The sequence below is a fragment of the Lepidochelys kempii genome, chromosome 4 (genome assembly GCF_965140285.1).
Source record: "Lepidochelys kempii isolate rLepKem1 chromosome 4, rLepKem1.hap1, whole genome shotgun sequence".
Classification (NCBI taxonomy): Eukaryota; Metazoa; Chordata; order Testudines; family Cheloniidae; genus Lepidochelys; species Lepidochelys kempii.
The window spans coordinates 79,463,581-79,483,653 of NC_136383.1; the positions used below are offsets into that span (position 1 = coordinate 79,463,581).

Below are 20,073 nucleotides of genomic sequence, written 5' to 3' on the forward strand. Positions count from 1 at the left end.
GAAGATCCTGGGACTGAGAAGACTATAACCAAGATTGTGGAGGAGAGATCAGAAGTATCCTTCCAGAATACTAATTGCCAATCTCTGTCCTAAAGTCTTCTTAGCTCAGCTATTGAAAGCCCCCAATTATAAGCTACTGCTTAAACAAGTCTATCCACATACTCAGTTGATGCATACCAAATGCTGAAGTTTAACTAGTTAACCCAGTGTGATATTCTTGTCCACACATGAACTGTGGACAAGTATCTTTATCCATTACTAAGAAAGCAATACTGAGCTATGACACGGTTTGCTAATACATGCTGTTGGCAAGGGGCAGGAGTACTATCTAGCACCACAGAACAAAATCCAGGCAAATGTTTTAACAGATTGCTGACTTGTGTGCACATAAAAGGTACATCTGACAGTTACTTAATTCAGACCTTTAAGGGCACACCTATATCAGATAGTCTTGCCAAGAAGCCCAGAACACATCTTTTATTACTGATCAACTTAAGGGGGGGGGGGGGGGAAGAGAACAGATCGCTTTTAGTCTGCCATTTTCCAAAGCCAATAAATCTTACATCTTTTTCTAACTGTTAAAACTAACTCCAACAGCAGGAATATTCAAGTGTTCGGTCTATATACTTACGTAACACTAACCTGGAGAAGAGACCTATTGCAACTGAATCCTACTGACCAAGAACAATAGTTCTTTAGATGGACATCTGCTTAACCAGGTGGTTAAGGAAGAAAAGTGGTTTCATGTTTATCTATTCTGACAAAGCTTCTGTGCTAATCATTAAACCAAAATATTAGGGAAATAATTTAGAATGAAGCCTAATATCAATTAGCATCAAGGAACTCAAGTTATTCTACTAAGAGTGGAAAGAATTCCGCAGCCTAAAGAAATTGATTCATGTAAAAAGTTTTTCCCCTGCCCCATGCAGGAAGAGAGCACATTCCAGGTATAGATACTCCACACAGAGGTTAGTGTGTGTAACCTTCCCACTGTAGTATCCCCAGGTTTTAAAGCTGCCCACTACAGGCATGGCTAGACAGAAATGCACTTACCTCTACTTCCACAGACTGCATGGCTAAGTCGCATGGTGGTTTCAGAGCTTTGGGTCTGGTTGCATACCAGTATGTTGTAAGAGCTGCAAATGCACCAAACCCCATCAATGTGTTTGTTGGAAGAGTGCGTATATACTGTCTGACATCATCAAGTTCTGGCATTCGCAGATGTCGAAACAATTCATGTGCTTGCATCGTGGTCGGTTGCAGTTGTTCCTTATGCTGGCGGCTGTTGATACGAGAAATACCTTTTACATAATATGATAATCCCTTTCCACTTGCCCCTCCCCAACAGGAGAGGGATATACATGGTCTTACAATTTCAGTTACTGAACAATACTTTTCTCAGCACTAAATCAGTAATTTCAGATAAGCAACTATTAGTCAATCCAATAACAGTTCTGGATAATAATAGGACTAGTTTATTAAATAAAAGTGGATGGATCAGAGCTTTAAAATATCCTAATTCTAAACCAATTGTTGGCATGTGCCACATTTTAACTGAACTGCTACTCTACCTCTCAAAAGGAGAGTTGTTTACAGTAGACTGTGCCTTTGGCACACAAAATAATTATCTACAGAACAGCTTTGCTGAAGCAGTCTTACAACATTAGGGATCTAATCTGGGGGTTATATCAAGAAATCAGAGGTGGCAGCATCTGCTTTCTTGTTTTTTTGCCTGCATTTGAACATTATGCCTTGGAGTGCCAGAACGTTAGTGGCAGAGCACCTTAATGCCACGGTAGCACGGCAACAGCAGCATTTTCCACCTTGCAAGTCCAGCAAGATAAGCCTTTATGCTGAACTTTCCATAGCTAATTGAAGTGAGTTGTCGTCATAGGTCAGTTGTGAAGAGCCACCAGACATGTTAGAGGCATCCCATTTCCCATCATGACATCAGTGTATCTTTGTTCACCCAGCAGGACAAACTGACATTTCAAGGTTTTACGTAGTAGTGCAAGGCAATGTAAATAAGCATAGGAAGTAGATTTTATCTGCTGCTTATGTACAGGAGAAAGCACAGGAGAGCCTTCTCTTTCTCTCTCTCTGCCTTCAAATACTAACAGACAACATAAAGCAGCAAGAACAGACCATGGGGGGGGGCGGGGGAGGAAGGGGGGAGGGTCGGTCGGTCGGGAAGGGGAGTGTTGCTGTCAGCTCAGCTGGTGCTTTCTTCTCAGCCAAGGTCTCTCAGGCCATTAGTCACATGCTGAGCCCTACAGCTCCTGCCCACTAGGCTAAAGGTAACTAGCAGACAAGTTATTCAGGGGAGGGAGGGCAGGCCAATGGCAAGAGAGTCTGGAGTCACACCACTGCACAAAAGGGCAACAGACAAGAACACAATGTTTGTCTCAGAAACTCACAACTGGCCGTGACATTCATAAATGTCTGTTGCCAGCTCACGCCTCCTACCACAAGAGGAAGAGTCAATAGGCTTTTAGAGGGAAAAAAATGCAGTGGATATTTTGATGTTATGTGGAACAAATACTGTTTTTGGAAGCTGGTAGTTATTTACTCAGATGCTTAAGCTGTTAAACCTTATTGAATATTGTGAAGTTAGATCAAAGCAAAACTAAAGAATGTGAACATATTTGACTTTAATATAGTATGTTGTAAAAAGACTGAACACCAGATAAAGTAGGTGTTTACTAGTGTAAAAATAGATATGAAAATTACACTTAAATTCAGGATGCTAGTTAGCTGTATGCTAGCACGATATGGTTCCCTTTAAAATGTTACTGCTACAGAATGGTCTCAGTTTACAATCTTAAAATCTGTTACTGCAATGAGTTACTCAACTAGGCAATAGGAGAGCAGTCTAGCTCAAAAGAGGTCTACACAAGTGTTTGGAGAAGAATTAGGTTGCCAGAGACTGCAAATAGTCATAGAAATAGTTCAGGGTTTCACAACACCAGTAGGAGAGCAGAGAAGGATGGTCTTGTAACTAGGGCACTAGTTTAGGGCTCAGTTCAATTCCTGGCTCTGGAAGGACTGTGACTTATGGGAAGTCACTTAGCTGGTTTCCTCACTGTGCCTCCAGTGCCCTGTGCTGACTGGGGTGTTTTTTCACATCCCTGAGTGAGAAAGTTGCAGCACTGTTAATTGCCAGTGTAGACAAGCCCCTAGTGAATACTTTTTTTAATGAAGGTAAGGCCACACAGGCACAGGAAGAACAGATTGACCAGTGTATAACTCACAAATGCCAAACACTAAGTAAAATACAAAGATGCAGGACCTTTCACCTACTTCACTCTGACAATGCCCAGCAGCTCTGATTGCCTTGTCTTCACTGCAGAGGCAGATTAAGGATGTGCACACAGGTCTCAGAGCCTGGGTCAACCGACTCAGCTTGAGCACTGAAACTCAGCAAGAGGGTGTGGGGGAGGCCTCAGAGCCCCCAGAGCCACCCAAGGGGGAACATCTACACTGCTATTTTTAGCCCCATAATGCAAGGCCCATGAGCTCAACTTAGTTGGCCTAGGCACATACTTGGTGCTGAAAGGTCTCCCTGCCCCCAACCCAGAGTAGACACACTTTAGCACCTGGTCCTTTTCTTCAAGGCCCTATGTCAGCCAAACTTAGCTCATCTGAGATGAGCTAGTCAGCATCTGCATAAGATGAAAGGTCTCCCCCTTTTGTTGTGACACCTCCCATACAATCCACTCATGGTCTAGACCCCACACCCATCCCTTACAGGGCAGGCTTGATCCTCATCTCCAAGTGCCTCCTTAAGAAATCGAATAAATTTTTTCCCAGCCCTTAAACAGGCAAGACAAAAGCTGGCTGATCACTTGCTTTTGTTGCATGCCAACCTCAATCCTTCATCTGTTTTCTTAGAGATGAGCAATCCTATCTATTGGTCATTGGCAGGTCTAGCACACTGCTATCAAGGTTAAATAGTGCTGGAAAGTCAGCAAGATCAGGTGACTCATTTGGAGCCCTGGGCACTTGGGACCCCTGCAACGAGCGTGTGCTGCAGACCTGTGGGATCGGTCGATGCTACGCACGGCTCATGCGGAGCCTCATGGTCTTGGACACCATCCGATGGTCCAGGGACATCTACATCGAACACATCACCGGCCACCGACAGTACCAGGAGGTGAGAGCCGGTACAGCATCGTGCATCAACTATGGGAAAGGGACTGAGAGACTTTCCATTGGACCATATGAACTGGAACCATAAACTCATTGAACATTAAATCCCACCAAATGAGAGTAGATCCATTCTCATCATCGTATCCACTCATTGTACTCCTCACCTGAATATAGCCATTCTATGGACAACATACCCCCATGGGTCAAAGTACAGACATTGAGCTGTTAAACTTTTACCCCCAATCGGGGAAATTGCAGGTTTTGTATTCCTTACGCCACCCGCTCCTAAACCGAATTTTGCACCCCTTGATAATCTGTACCTTATTCCCTGATAACCAAAAACTTCTATGCCTAAACTCTGTACTGTTTTCTTTTTACTTCAACATTATCTTTAATTACTGCTCTTTTAGCAAGCTGGAGACCTTTGAGTAAGCTGTTTGCTTGTTATCCTGATATCTGAATGGCAGAGAATGTAATGTGACATGCAGGACCCTAGTCAAACATGACAGGAGTAGCAAGTGGCACCATTCCTTGTAGAATGGAAGACATAGCAGTACACCCTAAGGCAGTGGTTCTCAGCCAGGGGTCCAGGGCCCCATAGGGGGCCTCAAGCAGGTTTCATGGGGGCGTCCAAGCAGGGCCAGCATTAGACACACTGGGGCCCAGGACAGAAAGCCAAAGTCCCACCACATGGGGCTGAAGCCCAGGTCCCTGAGCCCTACCACCTGGGGCTGAAGCTGAAGCCTGAGCCATGTAGCTTCATGTGGGCCACCTGTGGCATGGCAGCCCCAGGCAATTGCCCTGCTTGATACCCCCTAACTCTGGCCCCAGCTTTTGTATACAGAAAATCAGTTATTGTGGCACAGATGGGCCATGGAGTTTTTATAGCATGTTGTGGGGACCTCGGAAAGAAAAAGGTTGAGAATCTCTGCCCTAAAGGAAGCAGACTCACTCTGTGGAGCATAAAAGCTTGTGATGCTCAAACTGATAAGCACAGAGATGCACCTGAAGACATATTATGCAAGAGAGTTTAAAGTTTTCACATATAAAGTAGACAGTATTAAGAAGCTTTTACTGTACCATGACCAAGATTAGCAGCTAGTTTTGCAGTGGGTTTTGGCAGAAAGAAAATAGGTTAGATCTTTTCTCAAGTTACTCTATTGAAAGAGACTCTGTAATATACCTACCTTTAGGGAAACAGCATCAATTTCCAAATACTGACATGCAGAGTCGACTTTCCACTTGAGAAAGAATCCTTCTGAGCTCTTCAGATCAGTTCTGTTAAAATCTTTTGTGCCACCCAGGCAAAGAAAGCTTCCTTCTGACACATAAGTAACGAGCACAGCATCCAAGACTGATCTTCACAGCAAGGACAGAATCATTTGAGGCAGTAAGCAAAATTGGCAAGATACTGCTATTCTTTGCTCCTCCCACTCATGGTGTACAATGATCTATTTACAGAGGGCTAAGCACTCCCCTATTGTCTATCAGTAACCAGACATCATTCCAGTGCAACGGAAGAAAACAGGAGAGTAGCAGTCAGCTTCTGTATTGCAGAGAGAAAACTTAAGAACCAATAGTTTCTCTCCACCCAAAGGCTATGGCTACATTATGCGAGCTTACAGCAGCACCACTGTAGTCCTGTTAGTGCAGACACTCAGCTGATGGAAGAGAGCTCTCCTGTTGACTTAGTTCTCCAGCCCCACCAGCAGGGGTAGCTATGTCGGTGGGAGAAGCTTTCCCACTGACATAGCGATATACACTCAAGCACTTCGGTCAGTGTAACTTATGTCACTTGGGGGGGGTGAAGCTTATTCACACCTGAGCAACATAACTTACACCTATGTAAGCTGTAGTGTGTACATAGCCAAACATTTAGATTTGGCAAAATGGCTAGCAAAGGGGTTGTGAGTCTTGCTCTAAAGAAAGGTTTAGTGACTAGTACTATGGAAACTTGCTCTAGTTGATTGCCACTGCTGCCTCCTACAAATTGAGTGATATCTGCTAAGATTTCCCCTCTCCCATCATTTGGAAAGTGTCCCTCTAAAAGTTACCAGACTATACTTATGTCTAAGTGGGCCATTGCTATTACATTAAGTGTACTGCAATGCACCTGGATTGCCATCAATTCATTACATTCCCCCTCTCCCCCTTTTACTGCTGCATGTTGCTGTACATAGTTAGCAGGGGATGTTCTTGTAGTACCCAAGTCTAAAAACCTGAATGAGGAAGAGACCCAGTCTAGAACCTCATTCCAGCCATGTATGAAACCACAGCACAGGAGAGGGTGCTGCTGCAGGAACCGATACCCACCTCAAGAGATGGTCCTTTTAATATGATGCATACAGACTTAAGTTTAGTCTAGGAAATTAATCTAGCACTTATGAAAGCAAGTTCTCCTGAACTTCTCCTCCCACCCAGGCAGAGGTCTGGCCTATACTGAAAAGTTACCAGCTAACATTAGTCAGGTGTATGAAAAAATCCACACCATCTGACATAGCTATAATAACCTAGCCCCCAGTATAGATGCATCTATGCCAATGGAAGAGTGCTTCCATTCACGTAGCTACCGCTGTTTGGGAAGGCAGTGTTCCCACACCAACATGAAAACCCCTTCCATTGCTGTAGGCTGTGTCTACAGGATGCTGCCAGCCAGAGCTCCTGCAACGTAGCTATGCTGGTATAGTCTTCATAGTTTAGACATACCCCTAGTAAAGACTGATCAACTTACATTAGTAGCCAGTGGCCTCAAAGGGCTTAAACAAAAAAAAAACAACAAAAAAAACACCACCACACAACAAGAGCTTTGACGTCTCCGACTCAAGGAATATTTCCAACACGCCTCAGAACATATTAATCCACAGAGACCTTCCTACCAACATTACAAAAAGAAGGATTCTAGGTGGACTCCTCCAGAAGGTCAAAACAGACTGGACTTCTACATAGAGTGCTTCTGCCGACGTGCACGGGCTGAAATTGTGGAAAAGCAGCATCACTTGCCCCATAACCTCAGCTGTACAGAACACAATGCCATCCACAGTCTCAGAAACAACTCTGACATCATAATCAAAGACGCTGACAAAGGAGGTGCTCTCATCATGAATAGGTTGGAATATGAACAAGAGGCTGCTAGGCAGCTCTCCAACACCACTTTCTACAAGCCATTACCCTCTGATCCCACTGAGGGTTATCAAAAGAAATTTCACCATTTGCTCAAGAAACTCCCTGAAAAAGCACAAGAACAAATCTGCACAGACACACCCCTGGAACCCCAACCTGGGGTATTCTATCTGCCACCCAAGATCCATAAACCTGGAAGTCCTGGACGCCCCATCATCTCAGGCATTGGCACCCTGACAGCAGGATTGTCTGGCTATGTAGACTCCCTCCTCAGGCCCTACGCTACCAGCTATCTCCCAGCTATTTGAGACACCACCGATGGATTGTAGTTTCCTCAGGAAGTCAGTGATCTTCCTGAAAACGCCATCCTGGCCACTATGGATGTAGAAGCCCTCTACATCAACATTCCACACAAAGATGGACTACAAGCTGTCAGGAACAGTATCCCCGATAATGTCACGGCTAACCTGGTGGCTGAACTATGTGACTTTGTCCTCACCCATAACTATTTCACATATAGGGACAAGGTATACCTTCAAATCAGTGGCACTGCTATGGGTACCTGCATGGCCCCACAGTATGCCAACATTTTTATGGCTGACTTAGAACAATGCTTCCTCAGCTCTCATCCCCTAATGCCCCTACTCTACTTGAGCTACATTGATGACATCATCATCTGGACCCATGGAAAAGAAGCCCTTGAGGAATCCCACCATGATTTCAACAATTCCCATCCCACCATCAACCTCAGCCTGGACCAGTCCACACAAGAGATCTACTACCTGGACACTACGGTGCTAATAAGTGATGGTCACATAACCACCATCCTATACTGGAAACCTACGGACCGCTATTCCTACCTACATGCCTCCAGCTTTCACGCAGACCACACCACACGATCCATCGTCCACAGCCAAGCTCTACAATACAACCGCATTTGCTCCAACCCCTCAGACAGAGACAAACACCTACAAGATCTCTATCAAGCATTCTTACAACTACAATACCCACCTGCTGAAGTGAAGAAACAGATTGACAGAGCCAGAAGAGTAACCAGAAGTCACCTACTACAAGACAGGCCCAACAAAGAAAACAGAACGCCACTAGCCATCACCTTCAGCCCCCAACTAAAACCTCTCCAACGCATCATCTGAAGGACGACCCATCACTCTCACAAATCTTGGGAGACGGGCCAGTCCTTGCCTACAGACAGCCCCCCAAGCTGAAGCAAATACTCACCAGCAACTACACACCACACAACAGAACCACTAACCCAGGAACCTATCCTTGCAACAAAGCCCGTTGCCAACCATGTCCACACATCTATTCAGGGGACACCATCATAGGGCCTAATCACATCAGCCACACTATCAGAGGCTCGTTCACCTGCACATTTGCCAATGTAATATATGCCATCATGTGCCAGCAATGCCCCTCTGCCATGTACATTGGCCAAACCGGACAGTCTCTACGTAAAAGAATAAATGGACAGAAATCAGATGTTATAATTCTTGACATTCATAAACCAGTCGGAGAACACTTCAATCTCTCTGGTCACTCAATTGAGGACCTAAAGGTCACAACAAAAAGACTTCAAAAAACAGACTCCAAAAGAGAGACTGCTGAATTGGAATTAATTTGCAAACTGGATACAATTAACTTAAGCTTGAATAGAGACTGGGAGTGGATAGGTCATTACATGAAGTATAACTATTTCCCCATGTTTATTCCCCCCTCCGCCCCCCACTGTTCCTCAGACGTTCCTGTTAACTGCTGGAAATGGCCCATCTTGATCATCACTACAAAAGGTTCCCCCCCCTTGCTGGTAATAGCTTATCTTAAGTGATCACTCTCCTTACAGCGTGTATGGTAACACACATTGTTTCGTGTTCTGTGTGTATATAAATCTCATCACTGTATTTTCCACTGAATACATCTGATGAAGTGATCTGTAGCTCATGAAAGCTTATGCTCAAATAAATTGGTTAGTCTCTAAGGTGCCACAAGTACTCCTTTTCTTTTTGTGAATACAGACTAACACGGCTGCTACTCTAAAAGCAAGCCCAGTCACCCTCACACAAGCAACAGGGAAAGCAGAAGGCATAGAAGCTGCTGTAGTGATCTATGCCACCAGAGCTAGTGCAGTAGTTTTCAACCTGCCTCTCACCTTTTGGTCCACAGAGGTAGAAAGAGCTTTCAGTTGCAGGGCATAGAAAATAAAGTTTCAGATCCCAGAAAAGGGCATTCTGTTTTTCTGATCAAGCAATAATATGCAAGTACCCCCACCTACAGGTCAAAACCCAGAAGTGTTATAGTTACCATAGAAGCCCACAGTTTAGTGCTGTAGCTCATGAACGCTTATGCGCAAATAAATTGGTTAGTCTAAGGTGCCACAAGTCCTCCTTTTCTTTTTGCGAATACAGACTAACCTCTCGCTCACTGTGTCAAATGCCAAGCTGAACACATTAACTGACTGAACAGAATTCAGCTTTCAGTCTAAGACTGCTATGATCGGGGTCCATGGACCACAGGTTGAGTTTCCAGAAAGGTCTGGCACCTTCATTTGAAAATTTTTAGGGGTCTGCAAATGAAAAAGCATTGAAACCTGTTGTGCTAGTGTAAACCTCCCAACACTAGTTAGATTGATTCTACAGCCAGATTATTCTAGTGATTATAGGGTTGCGACACTGCCCCTGAAAATCTGGTCCATCAGTCTCATATGGCCTTCTGAGGCCTTGTCTATACTAAATGGAAAAGTCAATCTAAGCTATGCCATTCGAGTGACGTGAAAAGCGTAACTCAAATTGATGTAGCTTAGATCTACTTACCACAGGGTCCACACTGTGCGATGTCAATAGGAGACATCCTCCCACAGACTCCCCTTACTCTTCTTGATCCGCTAAAGTACAGGAGTCAATGGGAGAGTGATTGGTGGTCAATTTAGTGGGTCTTCACTAGACCCACTAAAATCAATGGCTGATGCATCAATCGCCACAGCATCAGTCCTCCCATACATGTAGGCAAGCCCTGAGTATTCCTAATAAAGTCTATAACCTGCCCTTGCAGCAGTGTGAATTTGATCTAGCACTTAAGATAATTTTCTCTTTCTACCCTGCAAACTGCAAGCACACTGAGGATTAGAGCATTTCTCAGCAGTCTTTACACAGCAGCATGTCTAGGAAATACATTTGAAGTGGGCACTCAATTCTGCCCTCAAATGTATGGCTAACTCCTTTCGATATTCAGGGGAACAGCAGCTGTATTTTAGAGTCAGAATAGTGTCCAAAAGGTAACTTGAGGGCATGCTGAACTGGACATTAAGTTCTCAAGTCTGACAGTATAGCACTACATGACAAGACTGTGCCCAACCATCTTTTAAGAGTTAGATTATTGTAGGTGAAGCTGGTAGCACCACAAATTAAGATTGTATAAATTATAACCAGTTGCCCTAATATTTAGACTGAGGCTGATCCACTTCTGGATATGTTGGACCACTGAACACTAAAATTGTTCTCACCTCCATAATTAATAGGAAGCTAATTATGAGTGCTTGCACTGTCTCAGAAGTGATGTTTAAGCCTATCATTCCAATTAGAATGAACACATCTACAACTTTCTACTGACGTGTGCAGCAACACCCCAGCTTCTCTGTTTGCAGTAGGTTCATTCACAAAAGGCACCCAAGATGGGCATTGTTCTGCAAAAGCTTATTGCTGGTCAGACACAGAAGCACTTTCGTGGAGTCACCAGCAGCATAACCGACAAAAATCATTGTATTTTACTCATTCTGATAGTTCCAGGAAAATACAGCTCAGCACACATGTAAAGTCATCATATACCTTCTGAATGATGAATGAGACAGAGTGCAAGAATTAGCTTCTTATACACACTTAGTCACCTGCAATCTCAGAAAGGTTAAGTAAGAGTCAGGCAAGTTTAATTTAGATCATGTCACAAGGAACTAGTGTTCAGGCATTTAAACTCCAATCCTTTAGACTAAAGTCACAACACAGATAAATAGATACTGCTAAAGCATTCAAGACTAGAACAAGGAGCTCAATAAGTACCTTACTGGAAGTGATTGGGTTCACAACCCTTACTCACTCCTCGAATAGTATTACAAGAATCAGGTCTACTGATTCCCCCTTTATGTAAAAGAGTTCTCAATGATTCCTTGTCCCAGGACTAAGGGCATGTCTTCACTAGACATGTTAAAGCTCTGCTGCGTCAGCACTTTAACATGGCTGTGTAGTCGTGGCACCAACGTGGAGAGCTCTCCCAGCACTATAAAAAACCACCCACCTCCACAAGGGGAATAGCTCCCAGTGCTGATGCACTGTCTACACTGGCACTTTACAGAGCTGAAACTTACAGCGCTCGAGGGGTGTTTTTTCACACCCCAAGTGAGAAAGCTGCAGCACTGTAAACTGCCAGTGTAGACAAGCCCTAATACACTATACTGCAGTTCCTTTTTAGTCACCTGCAGCAAGTAGTTTGCATTAAGCGAGAAGAAATTCCTTTCCACTAGTCGATTGCTACAACTTAACATGCCAAAAACTTATTGGTGGGAGCAATGTGATATAAGAAAGGGGGAACAAAAAAACTACACACCACACTATTAGCTAAGATGGTCAAGGATGCAACCCAATGTTCTGAGTGTCCCTAGCCTCTGTCAGAAGCTGGGAGTGGAGAAGAGGGGGTGATCATTCAATAATCGCCCATTCTATTCATTTCCTCCAAAGCACCCAGCATTGGTCACTGTCAGAACACCAGATAGTGGGCTAGATGGACCATTGGTCTGACCCCTCATGGTCATTCTTATATTAAGGATTCTGGATTTAAGGATTGTACATCATGCAGAAAGAGCCTAAATGCCTTGTCCCACAAGCCCTTCTCTCCTCCACAGGACTGCGTGGAAGTGTTTGCAGAACAGGGCCTTAAGCCATCAGAAGTGATCACCATTGGGAAAAATCAGTCACCAAGAGTGTCTTGGCTCCAAGTATAATTTTTTTGCTTTCTGGTAAGGAAGCTATTTTCAGCCAGCGATAGACAAGCTTCTAGTACAGGTGGCTTACGAGAAAAATATCTAGTAGGCTTTTAATTGAAGGGGTTTTTTTTCCCCTTCTTCAAATGGACCATGGCTTGTCATCTGAAGACAAACTGACACCCATAATTTAATGTAGAAACTAAGGCTAGAGTAGTTAGTGCTTTGAAGTGTCCCAATTTCGACAGGTCAGGCTGGGTTGGAAAACTGCAAGCCCCTCCCCCTCCATACCTCAGAGTTGTAGTCTTAAGTGATCAAGGCAATGCAGCAGAGCATACGTTTTTCCTCACAGTATGGGCCATGTCTTAGGGAAATTCTCATGGAACACCTCTCCCATTCATAACTAGGCATACCACCACTTCCTCTCCCATTTGAGATTGCTATAGCTCCCACAAGCATGTTATGTGGTCAGTTACATGCAATATATCAAGACAGTATTTCATGTGTTTTGACTACATTTTAGAAAACAGACATGGCAGCCAGCCAGAGGCCCACGGATCTAGAGTCTCAAACAATACAGCTTTATTGGCCAGAATGCTTGCTTGTAGAACACAGGCAGAGAAAATAAAAGTTTAAGAAACAGACTAGTGAAGAGTTAGTAGAGCCAACCACATTCTTCATTGAAGCGTACTTATGAGCAGGGACAGAAAAATCCATTAAGTGCTAGCACCGATTTTAGCCCAATACTATCATCCTCTCTTGATATTGGTTATCTACTATCCACAGCAATCTCATCAGGGTGTCCACTGATTGTTAGTCATTAACACTCCAAATAGTTTATAATATTAAAAAAGTCTATTCCCACAAAACCCAACCCCAAAAACCAAACCAAAAGCCACATGGCAAAGTTTGTGGTTTTCCAATGCTGGAAGTAGTATACAAAGGAGACCACGGTGCCCCCAACAACAGCACACTCATTCCCTAGGAGCAGAGTTTCAAAGTGAAAGTTTTTACATTTAGTAATTCATATCTTGTGATGCAACCAGATAGGTAGACTTGTAAGTTTATTCAAAAGCAGGAAAATTTGCCTAAGATGACTAGAAAGTCATTTCATTCCTTCCCTTTTGAAGGAGTGGTTTTGTTTTGCAGTAATATCAACCTTGCTTCCAGGACAGAAAAAACCCAGAAACTTTTTGCTTTATGAAATTGATGACCCAAATCCAACCTAACATTTGTTGCTTAAAGTTGCAAAATAAGTTCCAAAATGTACAAGTTTAACATTTTTAGATTTCGTTTATTCACTGCAGTTGTCAAGGAAGGCTCATGTTGTTTGCTCATACTCTTGAGTGTGTACTGTTACGAATTAAATAGTAAGCTTTATTTTTCCCCAACCAATCAAGGTCTGAACATTTCCTTAATTGAGAATAAGGAAGTGCTGCTTTTCAGAGAGTGAAAAGTCATGACAACTCTGGCAGTTGACACTGGCAAGGCCAACAGGACAGCTCCAGACAGAGCCATATCATATGCTTAATTGGAACATTAAAATAAGCTATTTGGACAACCTGTACTATTATTGTTTGCAAGGAGAGGTCTTTAAGTGTGCCCGTGTACTTAATGCACTCCTGTGGAAACTTAAGCGTATCAATGTCCAAAATTTCTTGCCAAGCCACTCCAAGAGTATGCCCCCAGCCAGATTACAAATATATTAACATTAGTTAACTGGTTAAGAACAGGGTTAGAGACTGCTTTGCCTGAACAGTGTAAGCCAGAGAAAAGCTTGCTAAAGCCATTTTCGAACAGTTTTCCCAACTAGGTACGGAAAAGTAGATAGGAAAGGTTAATGTCTAAAGTAACTGCCTTATCAAGCCCTATCATAGGATCCAACCAGGGCATCCTGGACTCTACCCCACACCAGACACCTATGTTGCAGACACCCCTTTGAACCCAATTCTCCAAATATGCCTGATCGTCCATAGGTTCTCCTTTGAAACTTAGGAACTACAGCTTTGAGTGCTGAGATTACACATTCTTGTTGAACACTGACATCTGAAGATACTATGTTTGCCCTTAAAACACAGTCCTAGTCCTACAAAGAAGTTATTCTACATTAACCCAACTTAGTATCACTAAAGAATTAATAAACCAGAATGAGAGATTTTTGAAAAGGGTAGAATGTTTAAAAACTAGTGGCTTCAACTTAATAGGAAGCCCTTAAAAAGCTAATTTTCCTTATTCTGTATTAAGAGACTCTACCACTCTGAAACCTGTCTACCTTTGACGGTTTATAATGAATGCTGTACAAGTTCATATACCACACATAAGGGACCCTCTGGTTCAAGTGTTCAATTCTTAGCTGTATTACTAGTTATTAAAACCATTTTAAAAAGGCATCCAGTTATATTTAAGAAAGTAGCATGATAAAGGTATCAGTTGTTTTAGCTTGCACACAGAGTCCTGAGAGTTACATCAGTTCAGAGATGAATCAGAGTCAGGTCCTGTATTAGAGTAGAGTATCATTTTCACTTTCTGGCTCTAATACATTACAGCAGTGGATAAATCTATTTATCACTGTGGGCCGTATATGCAGCCCATAATGTATTACCTGGGCCACAGGTTGAGAACCACAGCACCCCCCTTGTCCAGTGCCTCCCGCCCATAGACCCCTCCACAAAGTGAGGCCAGGAGTGGAGCTCTGGGCAGCAGGGACACTGGACACTGCTAGACCCTCAGTGTGGCCAGCAGTCCCAGACCCCAAACCTGCCAGGCAGCCTTCAGCGCACAGCTGGGCCACAGCTGTGTGTTAATTGGGCCACATGCAGGCTGCAGGTTGAGAACCACTACATTACAGTAACACCACAATGTTTGGACTATAGACCCTTCAGAAAAAGGTGTGTTTAAACAGTGTTGCTCAACCAACATTTAACGAAGAAAGGAATTAGTCTAAGAGCTTTTGGCTTTAAATATAAAACTTCAAGCCAGTTTGACCTGACAGCATCCCTTTGGAGTAGAGTTTTTACTCAGTCATTGAAAGGAGGGAGAACTAGACCTGCAGAAACAAATGCCACTTTTTCACCAAACTAGCTTCAGTTTACACAGTTTAGATCTAATGCTTTCCTTAGCTTTAACACAAGAACAGCCTCAGATTGGATTTGAAACCCTGCATGGGACCTCTGATCATGTATCACTGTTATATGCAAGACCCAGAGAAACAACACTGACCAGTCCAGCTTTCACTTAACTGAAGAGGAACAGATGCCTGAGGAGCACATTTCAGTAACATATTAAAAAGCAACAATGTTACAATGCTTAGAGGGTTAATTCTAGTGTCCCTTTAAACAAGGGAAAGCTAACTCATACCAAGGGAAGTCTCACATACCTATAACCCCAGTAGCACAATACAGCATAGCACTGATCTGTACAAGTCTACCATTTCTTAGCACTAAGCAGAGGTTGTTTAATTAGATAGGACAGAGTCACTTTCAGAGTGACTTCTGAGATCCAATACAGGAGGGTCACTAGGCAGTTTTCACTGAAACTCACCACCACACATGGCCCTATATCTGTAACTTCTATTTTAGAAGTTCAGCAGTACACCCTCTAGAACACCATTTCTCAACCTTTTTGATACCAGGGACTGGCTTGCTGCCTTCCTAAACTGTGTCCAGGAGATCCCAGGGACTTGCACTGGTCCACAGACCCATTGTTACAGGTTTCAGAGTAACAGCCGTGTTAGTCTGTATTTGCAAAAAGAAAAGGAGTACCCATTGTTGAGAAACACTGCTCTAGAAAACTAGAACCAAGTCCCCTCCCACAAGACTTGTGCTCTTTTGTTCGCACTAGTGCAGGCTTTGCTTGTGGAGTGCAAGCTCTTGTGCGGCATAGCACCACATGAACGGTCCTGCAGTGAAACCAAGAGCACAGAGCCGGTTTCCACAGTCACCACGCAGAGACGGGGCGGGGGGTCTGCCAGCCCACTAGCTGCACCGGCGCTTCCCTAACACACGGAAATGGAGAGGAGGCTTTCAAGCCATCTGATCAGCTTCGGGCTGAGGCCCCTGCCAGAGCCCCAGCTTCCCGGCGCGCCGGAGACAGACAGCGTCGTGTCAGCCAGAGCGATCAGCCGCGGAGCGCCCAAGAGGCCCGGGCAGGCGGCAGAACAACCGCAGCGCCAGGGGCTCCGCCGGCCCCTCGCGCTCTCTCGCCGGCGGGCTGCGGCAGGGGAAGGGGAAGGGGAAGGAGCCGGCATCGCCTCGCGGCGCCTCCGCGGCCCGGGAAGAGCCCAGGCGGCAGCTCGCACCGAGCGGAGCCCCCTCCCCGAACCCCCCGCTGGGAGCAACGCGCCCGGGCGGCGGCGGCGGCGGCACCGCCTGCCTCACTCACTCACTCACTCACCGCCCGGCGTAGCAGCTACAGGGCTGTCAACCAGCGCCCTCCGCCCTGACAGTGCAACGCCGGCCCCCGGCCCGTCCTATTTAAGCCGCCCCCACAAGCCGCCGCCGGAGCGGCGTGTTGCGTGTGCGCCGCGCCCGCCCCTCTCTGCCCCCGGAGCCGGCGGGCGCTAGGGCCGGCGGGGTAGCCGAGCCGCCGCGGGCCAGGAGCGAGGCAGCAGGGCCTGGGCGAAGACAAGTAACCAGCGAGAGCAGGGCGCGCGGCCGGAGCGCCGCGGCCGGGTGGGGGACAGGGCCGGGGAGAGAGGGGTCCGGGCTGGGGGCGGCCGAAAGAGCCAGATCCATTGGCGGGCCCAGCAGCGTGCTGCACAGACCGAGCCCAGCTCCCAGTGCTTCCCGGGATCAAACGTGACCCCAGGCGGCGTTAGAGACGAGCCAAGAGCTGTTTGCTCAGGTCCAGAGTTAAATGGCAGGGAGGGAGAAAATGGAAGAGGTACGGGGGAGGGAGAGAATGCATATGTGCAGCTGAAGCTTTGAAAATGGAGGGTGGAGAAGACAAGACAAAAAACTATTTCCGAAACAGGGAGTTGTAAAGTAGGCTCTTGTTCCAACTAGGGGGAAACTGGGTAAAGAGATCTCACAGGAACAAATCAGTGTCCCTCGTCATCAGTCCTGAAGTGAGCTTTAGCCCACGAAAGCTTATGCTCAAATACATTTGTTAGTCTCTAAGGTGCCACAAATACTCCACGTTCTTTATACCTGTCTCTGAGGTTTCTTCTACTCTGCCTAAGTGCACATCATATCCACAAATGTGGGTTCACAGTTTCACAGCTCCTAACTGGACCATAGCTGGGGAGGTTTGTTTCTATGACTAACAGCGCCATACTTCCCCCAAACATTGATTCACTTTCCTTCTCACCTCTGTAACTTTATAGACACTTTTAGGTCAGTATAATCTATGTTACATTAGTATAGTAAACAGACTAATATTTATATAACAACCTTCCCCCCCCCAAAGGAAGATGTCTAGGAAAATAAAAAATACAGAAGCAGGTCACACTTTAGTGAGCAGAAAGGATTTTTTGAAAATCCAGTCAAATTTACATGGAAAGAAGAGAAATGTGGTAGTGGCTATTCAGAAGGTCAAACATGGGATTAAAAACTGAAACCATAGTGACCAATGTCATGCATTTTTCTCCATTGTTAGATTTTACAAACAAGCATCAAGTAATTAGTACATACATTGTTCCCTAGCTGTGCAATTGTAAGACAGCTGTAAAAATCCACCATAGTTTCATCCACGTCTTTAGTCAGAGTGGTTGGAAAATAAGGGCCTGGTTTTGCAAAGTACTCAAAGTGTCCTCTGTGGAAGCTGAAAGAGATCAACCACACAGGAAACACTCAGCATCTCACAGATAAAGAAATTGAAGTAAAGAATATAAAGGAGTTTTCAGACATCTAGATTTGTTTCTGGAGGAGTCCATAAAGTTGCCATCCATGGTGGATTTTCTTGTATTATCCTGACTTCCTGAGGACAAACACATGCCAGTGATTACAGGACATTCATGGATTCCAAATTTACTTTCACAGCCTGCAAAACTTCATCATCTTGCAATTGTGATACAGCACGGCCAGAGGGCAGCAGGAGAGTGTTTGTTTTTTGTTGTTGTTTTCTTTTTGAAGCAGAAAAAAGTTTGATTTGTGTAACACTTACAGAGTCACCAAAAAGGATAAAGCAAAACTATGCAACAAAACAAAAGCAAACACAAGGTATAACATAGCAGCCTTCAGGAGGCAGAAGTGTTCAGGCTAGCCTGGGCCCAGAGCGGGGGGGCTTCCTTGACACTCGTGGTCTTCCACCCTCCTGAGTTACCTGGTGTCCTAGAGCGGGGGGGCTTCCTCGACACTCATGGTCTTTAACCCCCTCGAGTTACCTAGTGCCACGCACAGTGTCACCGATTATCCCTCTCCTGAGAGTGCCTGACAAGATGGGCATGGCTGCGGGGTGGGCAGTTTGGGGGTGGGAGGGACGTACACCACGTGTGATAGGACCCCTCCTAGGTGACAGTGATGATGGTATCCACAGCGGCAACGGCTGGGGCTCGGGTCTCTTGCTCTTCCCCTCAATCAAAGGGTCAGACGGAGGGAACCGGATGGGGTCACCGAGCAGAGAACCTCGGACAGCGCCCACTGCTCCTCGAAGGTGTCAAGGGAGTCGGTGGACGCGGCCCAGAGGAACTCCGCCCAGATACGTGAATGTACTGAGGATCGGAAAACGGCCCCACAATCGCAGGACGCTTCATTAGCCAACCTCCTCTCTCTGGTTTTATAAATGGCTGTTTTAGCTAGGGCTAGGAGGAGGTTAACCAGGAGATCCCGCGATTTTGTGGGGCCACGGATGTGTAGATAAAAAGGTGAGGGGAAAAATGTAGCCAAAAGCATAATAAAATATTTGTGAGGAGCCAGAAAAGGGGCTGCTGCCTGGCACACTCCAGATATACGTGCGCCAGGGTTTCCCTCACATTGCAAAAAGGGCAAGTATCCGGGATGGGGGTGAACCGTTTCAAAAACACGCCCATGCTCACAGCTCCATGAAGGAACTGCCAACTAATGTCCCCGACGGGCCTCAGGACCAAGGTGGAATACAGGCTGGCCCACCAGGGTTACTCACCCTCTAAAGGTAGCAGGAAGTCCCACCACTTTGTATCAGGGCGGGACACCAGGGTGTGGGCATGAAGGGTGTGAAGCGTGAGTGTATAGATATTTCCGTGGCGCGATTTGGAAGCTGACTGGCTGCAGTTCATGCAGCCGGCTCGCAGTGAAAGGGTGAGGGGTTTGTGAGGATCTACGGGGTAGGGGCCCAATTGAAAGGTCCGGCAGGCCTGGGGTAGAGGGTGGGCGGGGTGCGCCCTCGCGCAGGGCTCGGTTGAGATAAGCCCGAGCAGCGGGCGTCAAGGCGGCCTTCACCTCCTGAAGTACGCGCGGGGGGGGGGGTACGAGGTCTGGAGAGCCCCATGCGCCGAGCAAGCGTCACGGGATCCAGCCAGTCTCCCCAGTCGTAGTCCAGGAGGTCTCCGACTCTCATGACTTCCGCCAGGACCAAACTCTGGCGCACCGAGCGGGACTCCACCACCTGCACACGGAGCTGGGGGTTGTGTAGCAGGGGCTCCGTGAGGAGATCTGCTCCCACAGTGGCCGCCACGGACCTGGCCATTGAAAACAGTTTCCAGGTCCGGAGGAGGTCCTGGTAGAAGACCGGCAGCCCAGAGAGGTCTCGCAGAAAACCTCTCGGACAAAGATAAAAGAGCTGCCGGTCGTATTGGAACCCTTGGAAGCGGCGCAGGAAGGCGTGTGCCAATATGCTTCACGTCGAACTACCCACACTATAAAGGAGCCTCTGCAGGGCCTGGAAGCGGAAGACATGGACCTGAG

The 20,073-nt window shown here is 45.9% G+C and overlaps 1 protein-coding gene across 3 annotated transcripts in view; it reads right to left on the reverse strand.

The window, feature by feature from the left end:
- ACSL1 (acyl-CoA synthetase long chain family member 1) overlaps positions 1-16,754 on the reverse strand; it is a 65,437-nt gene extending 48,683 nt beyond the window's left edge. For 2 of the 3 annotated variants that reach the window (XM_073341795.2, XM_073341796.2), the window contains exons 1-2: positions 16,646-16,754; positions 1,054-1,282 (exon numbers count right to left, since the gene is read on the reverse strand). In XM_073341795.2, coding sequence (XP_073197896.2) covers positions 1,054-1,248 — 195 coding nt within the window. In that variant the 5' untranslated portion in view covers positions 1,249-1,282; positions 16,646-16,754. Of the gene's footprint in view, positions 1-1,053; positions 1,283-5,336; positions 5,515-16,645 lie in introns of those variants that run through there. The other variant, XM_073341798.2, reaches the window with a different exon arrangement.
- Between the last annotated feature and the right edge of the window lie 3,319 nt (positions 16,755-20,073).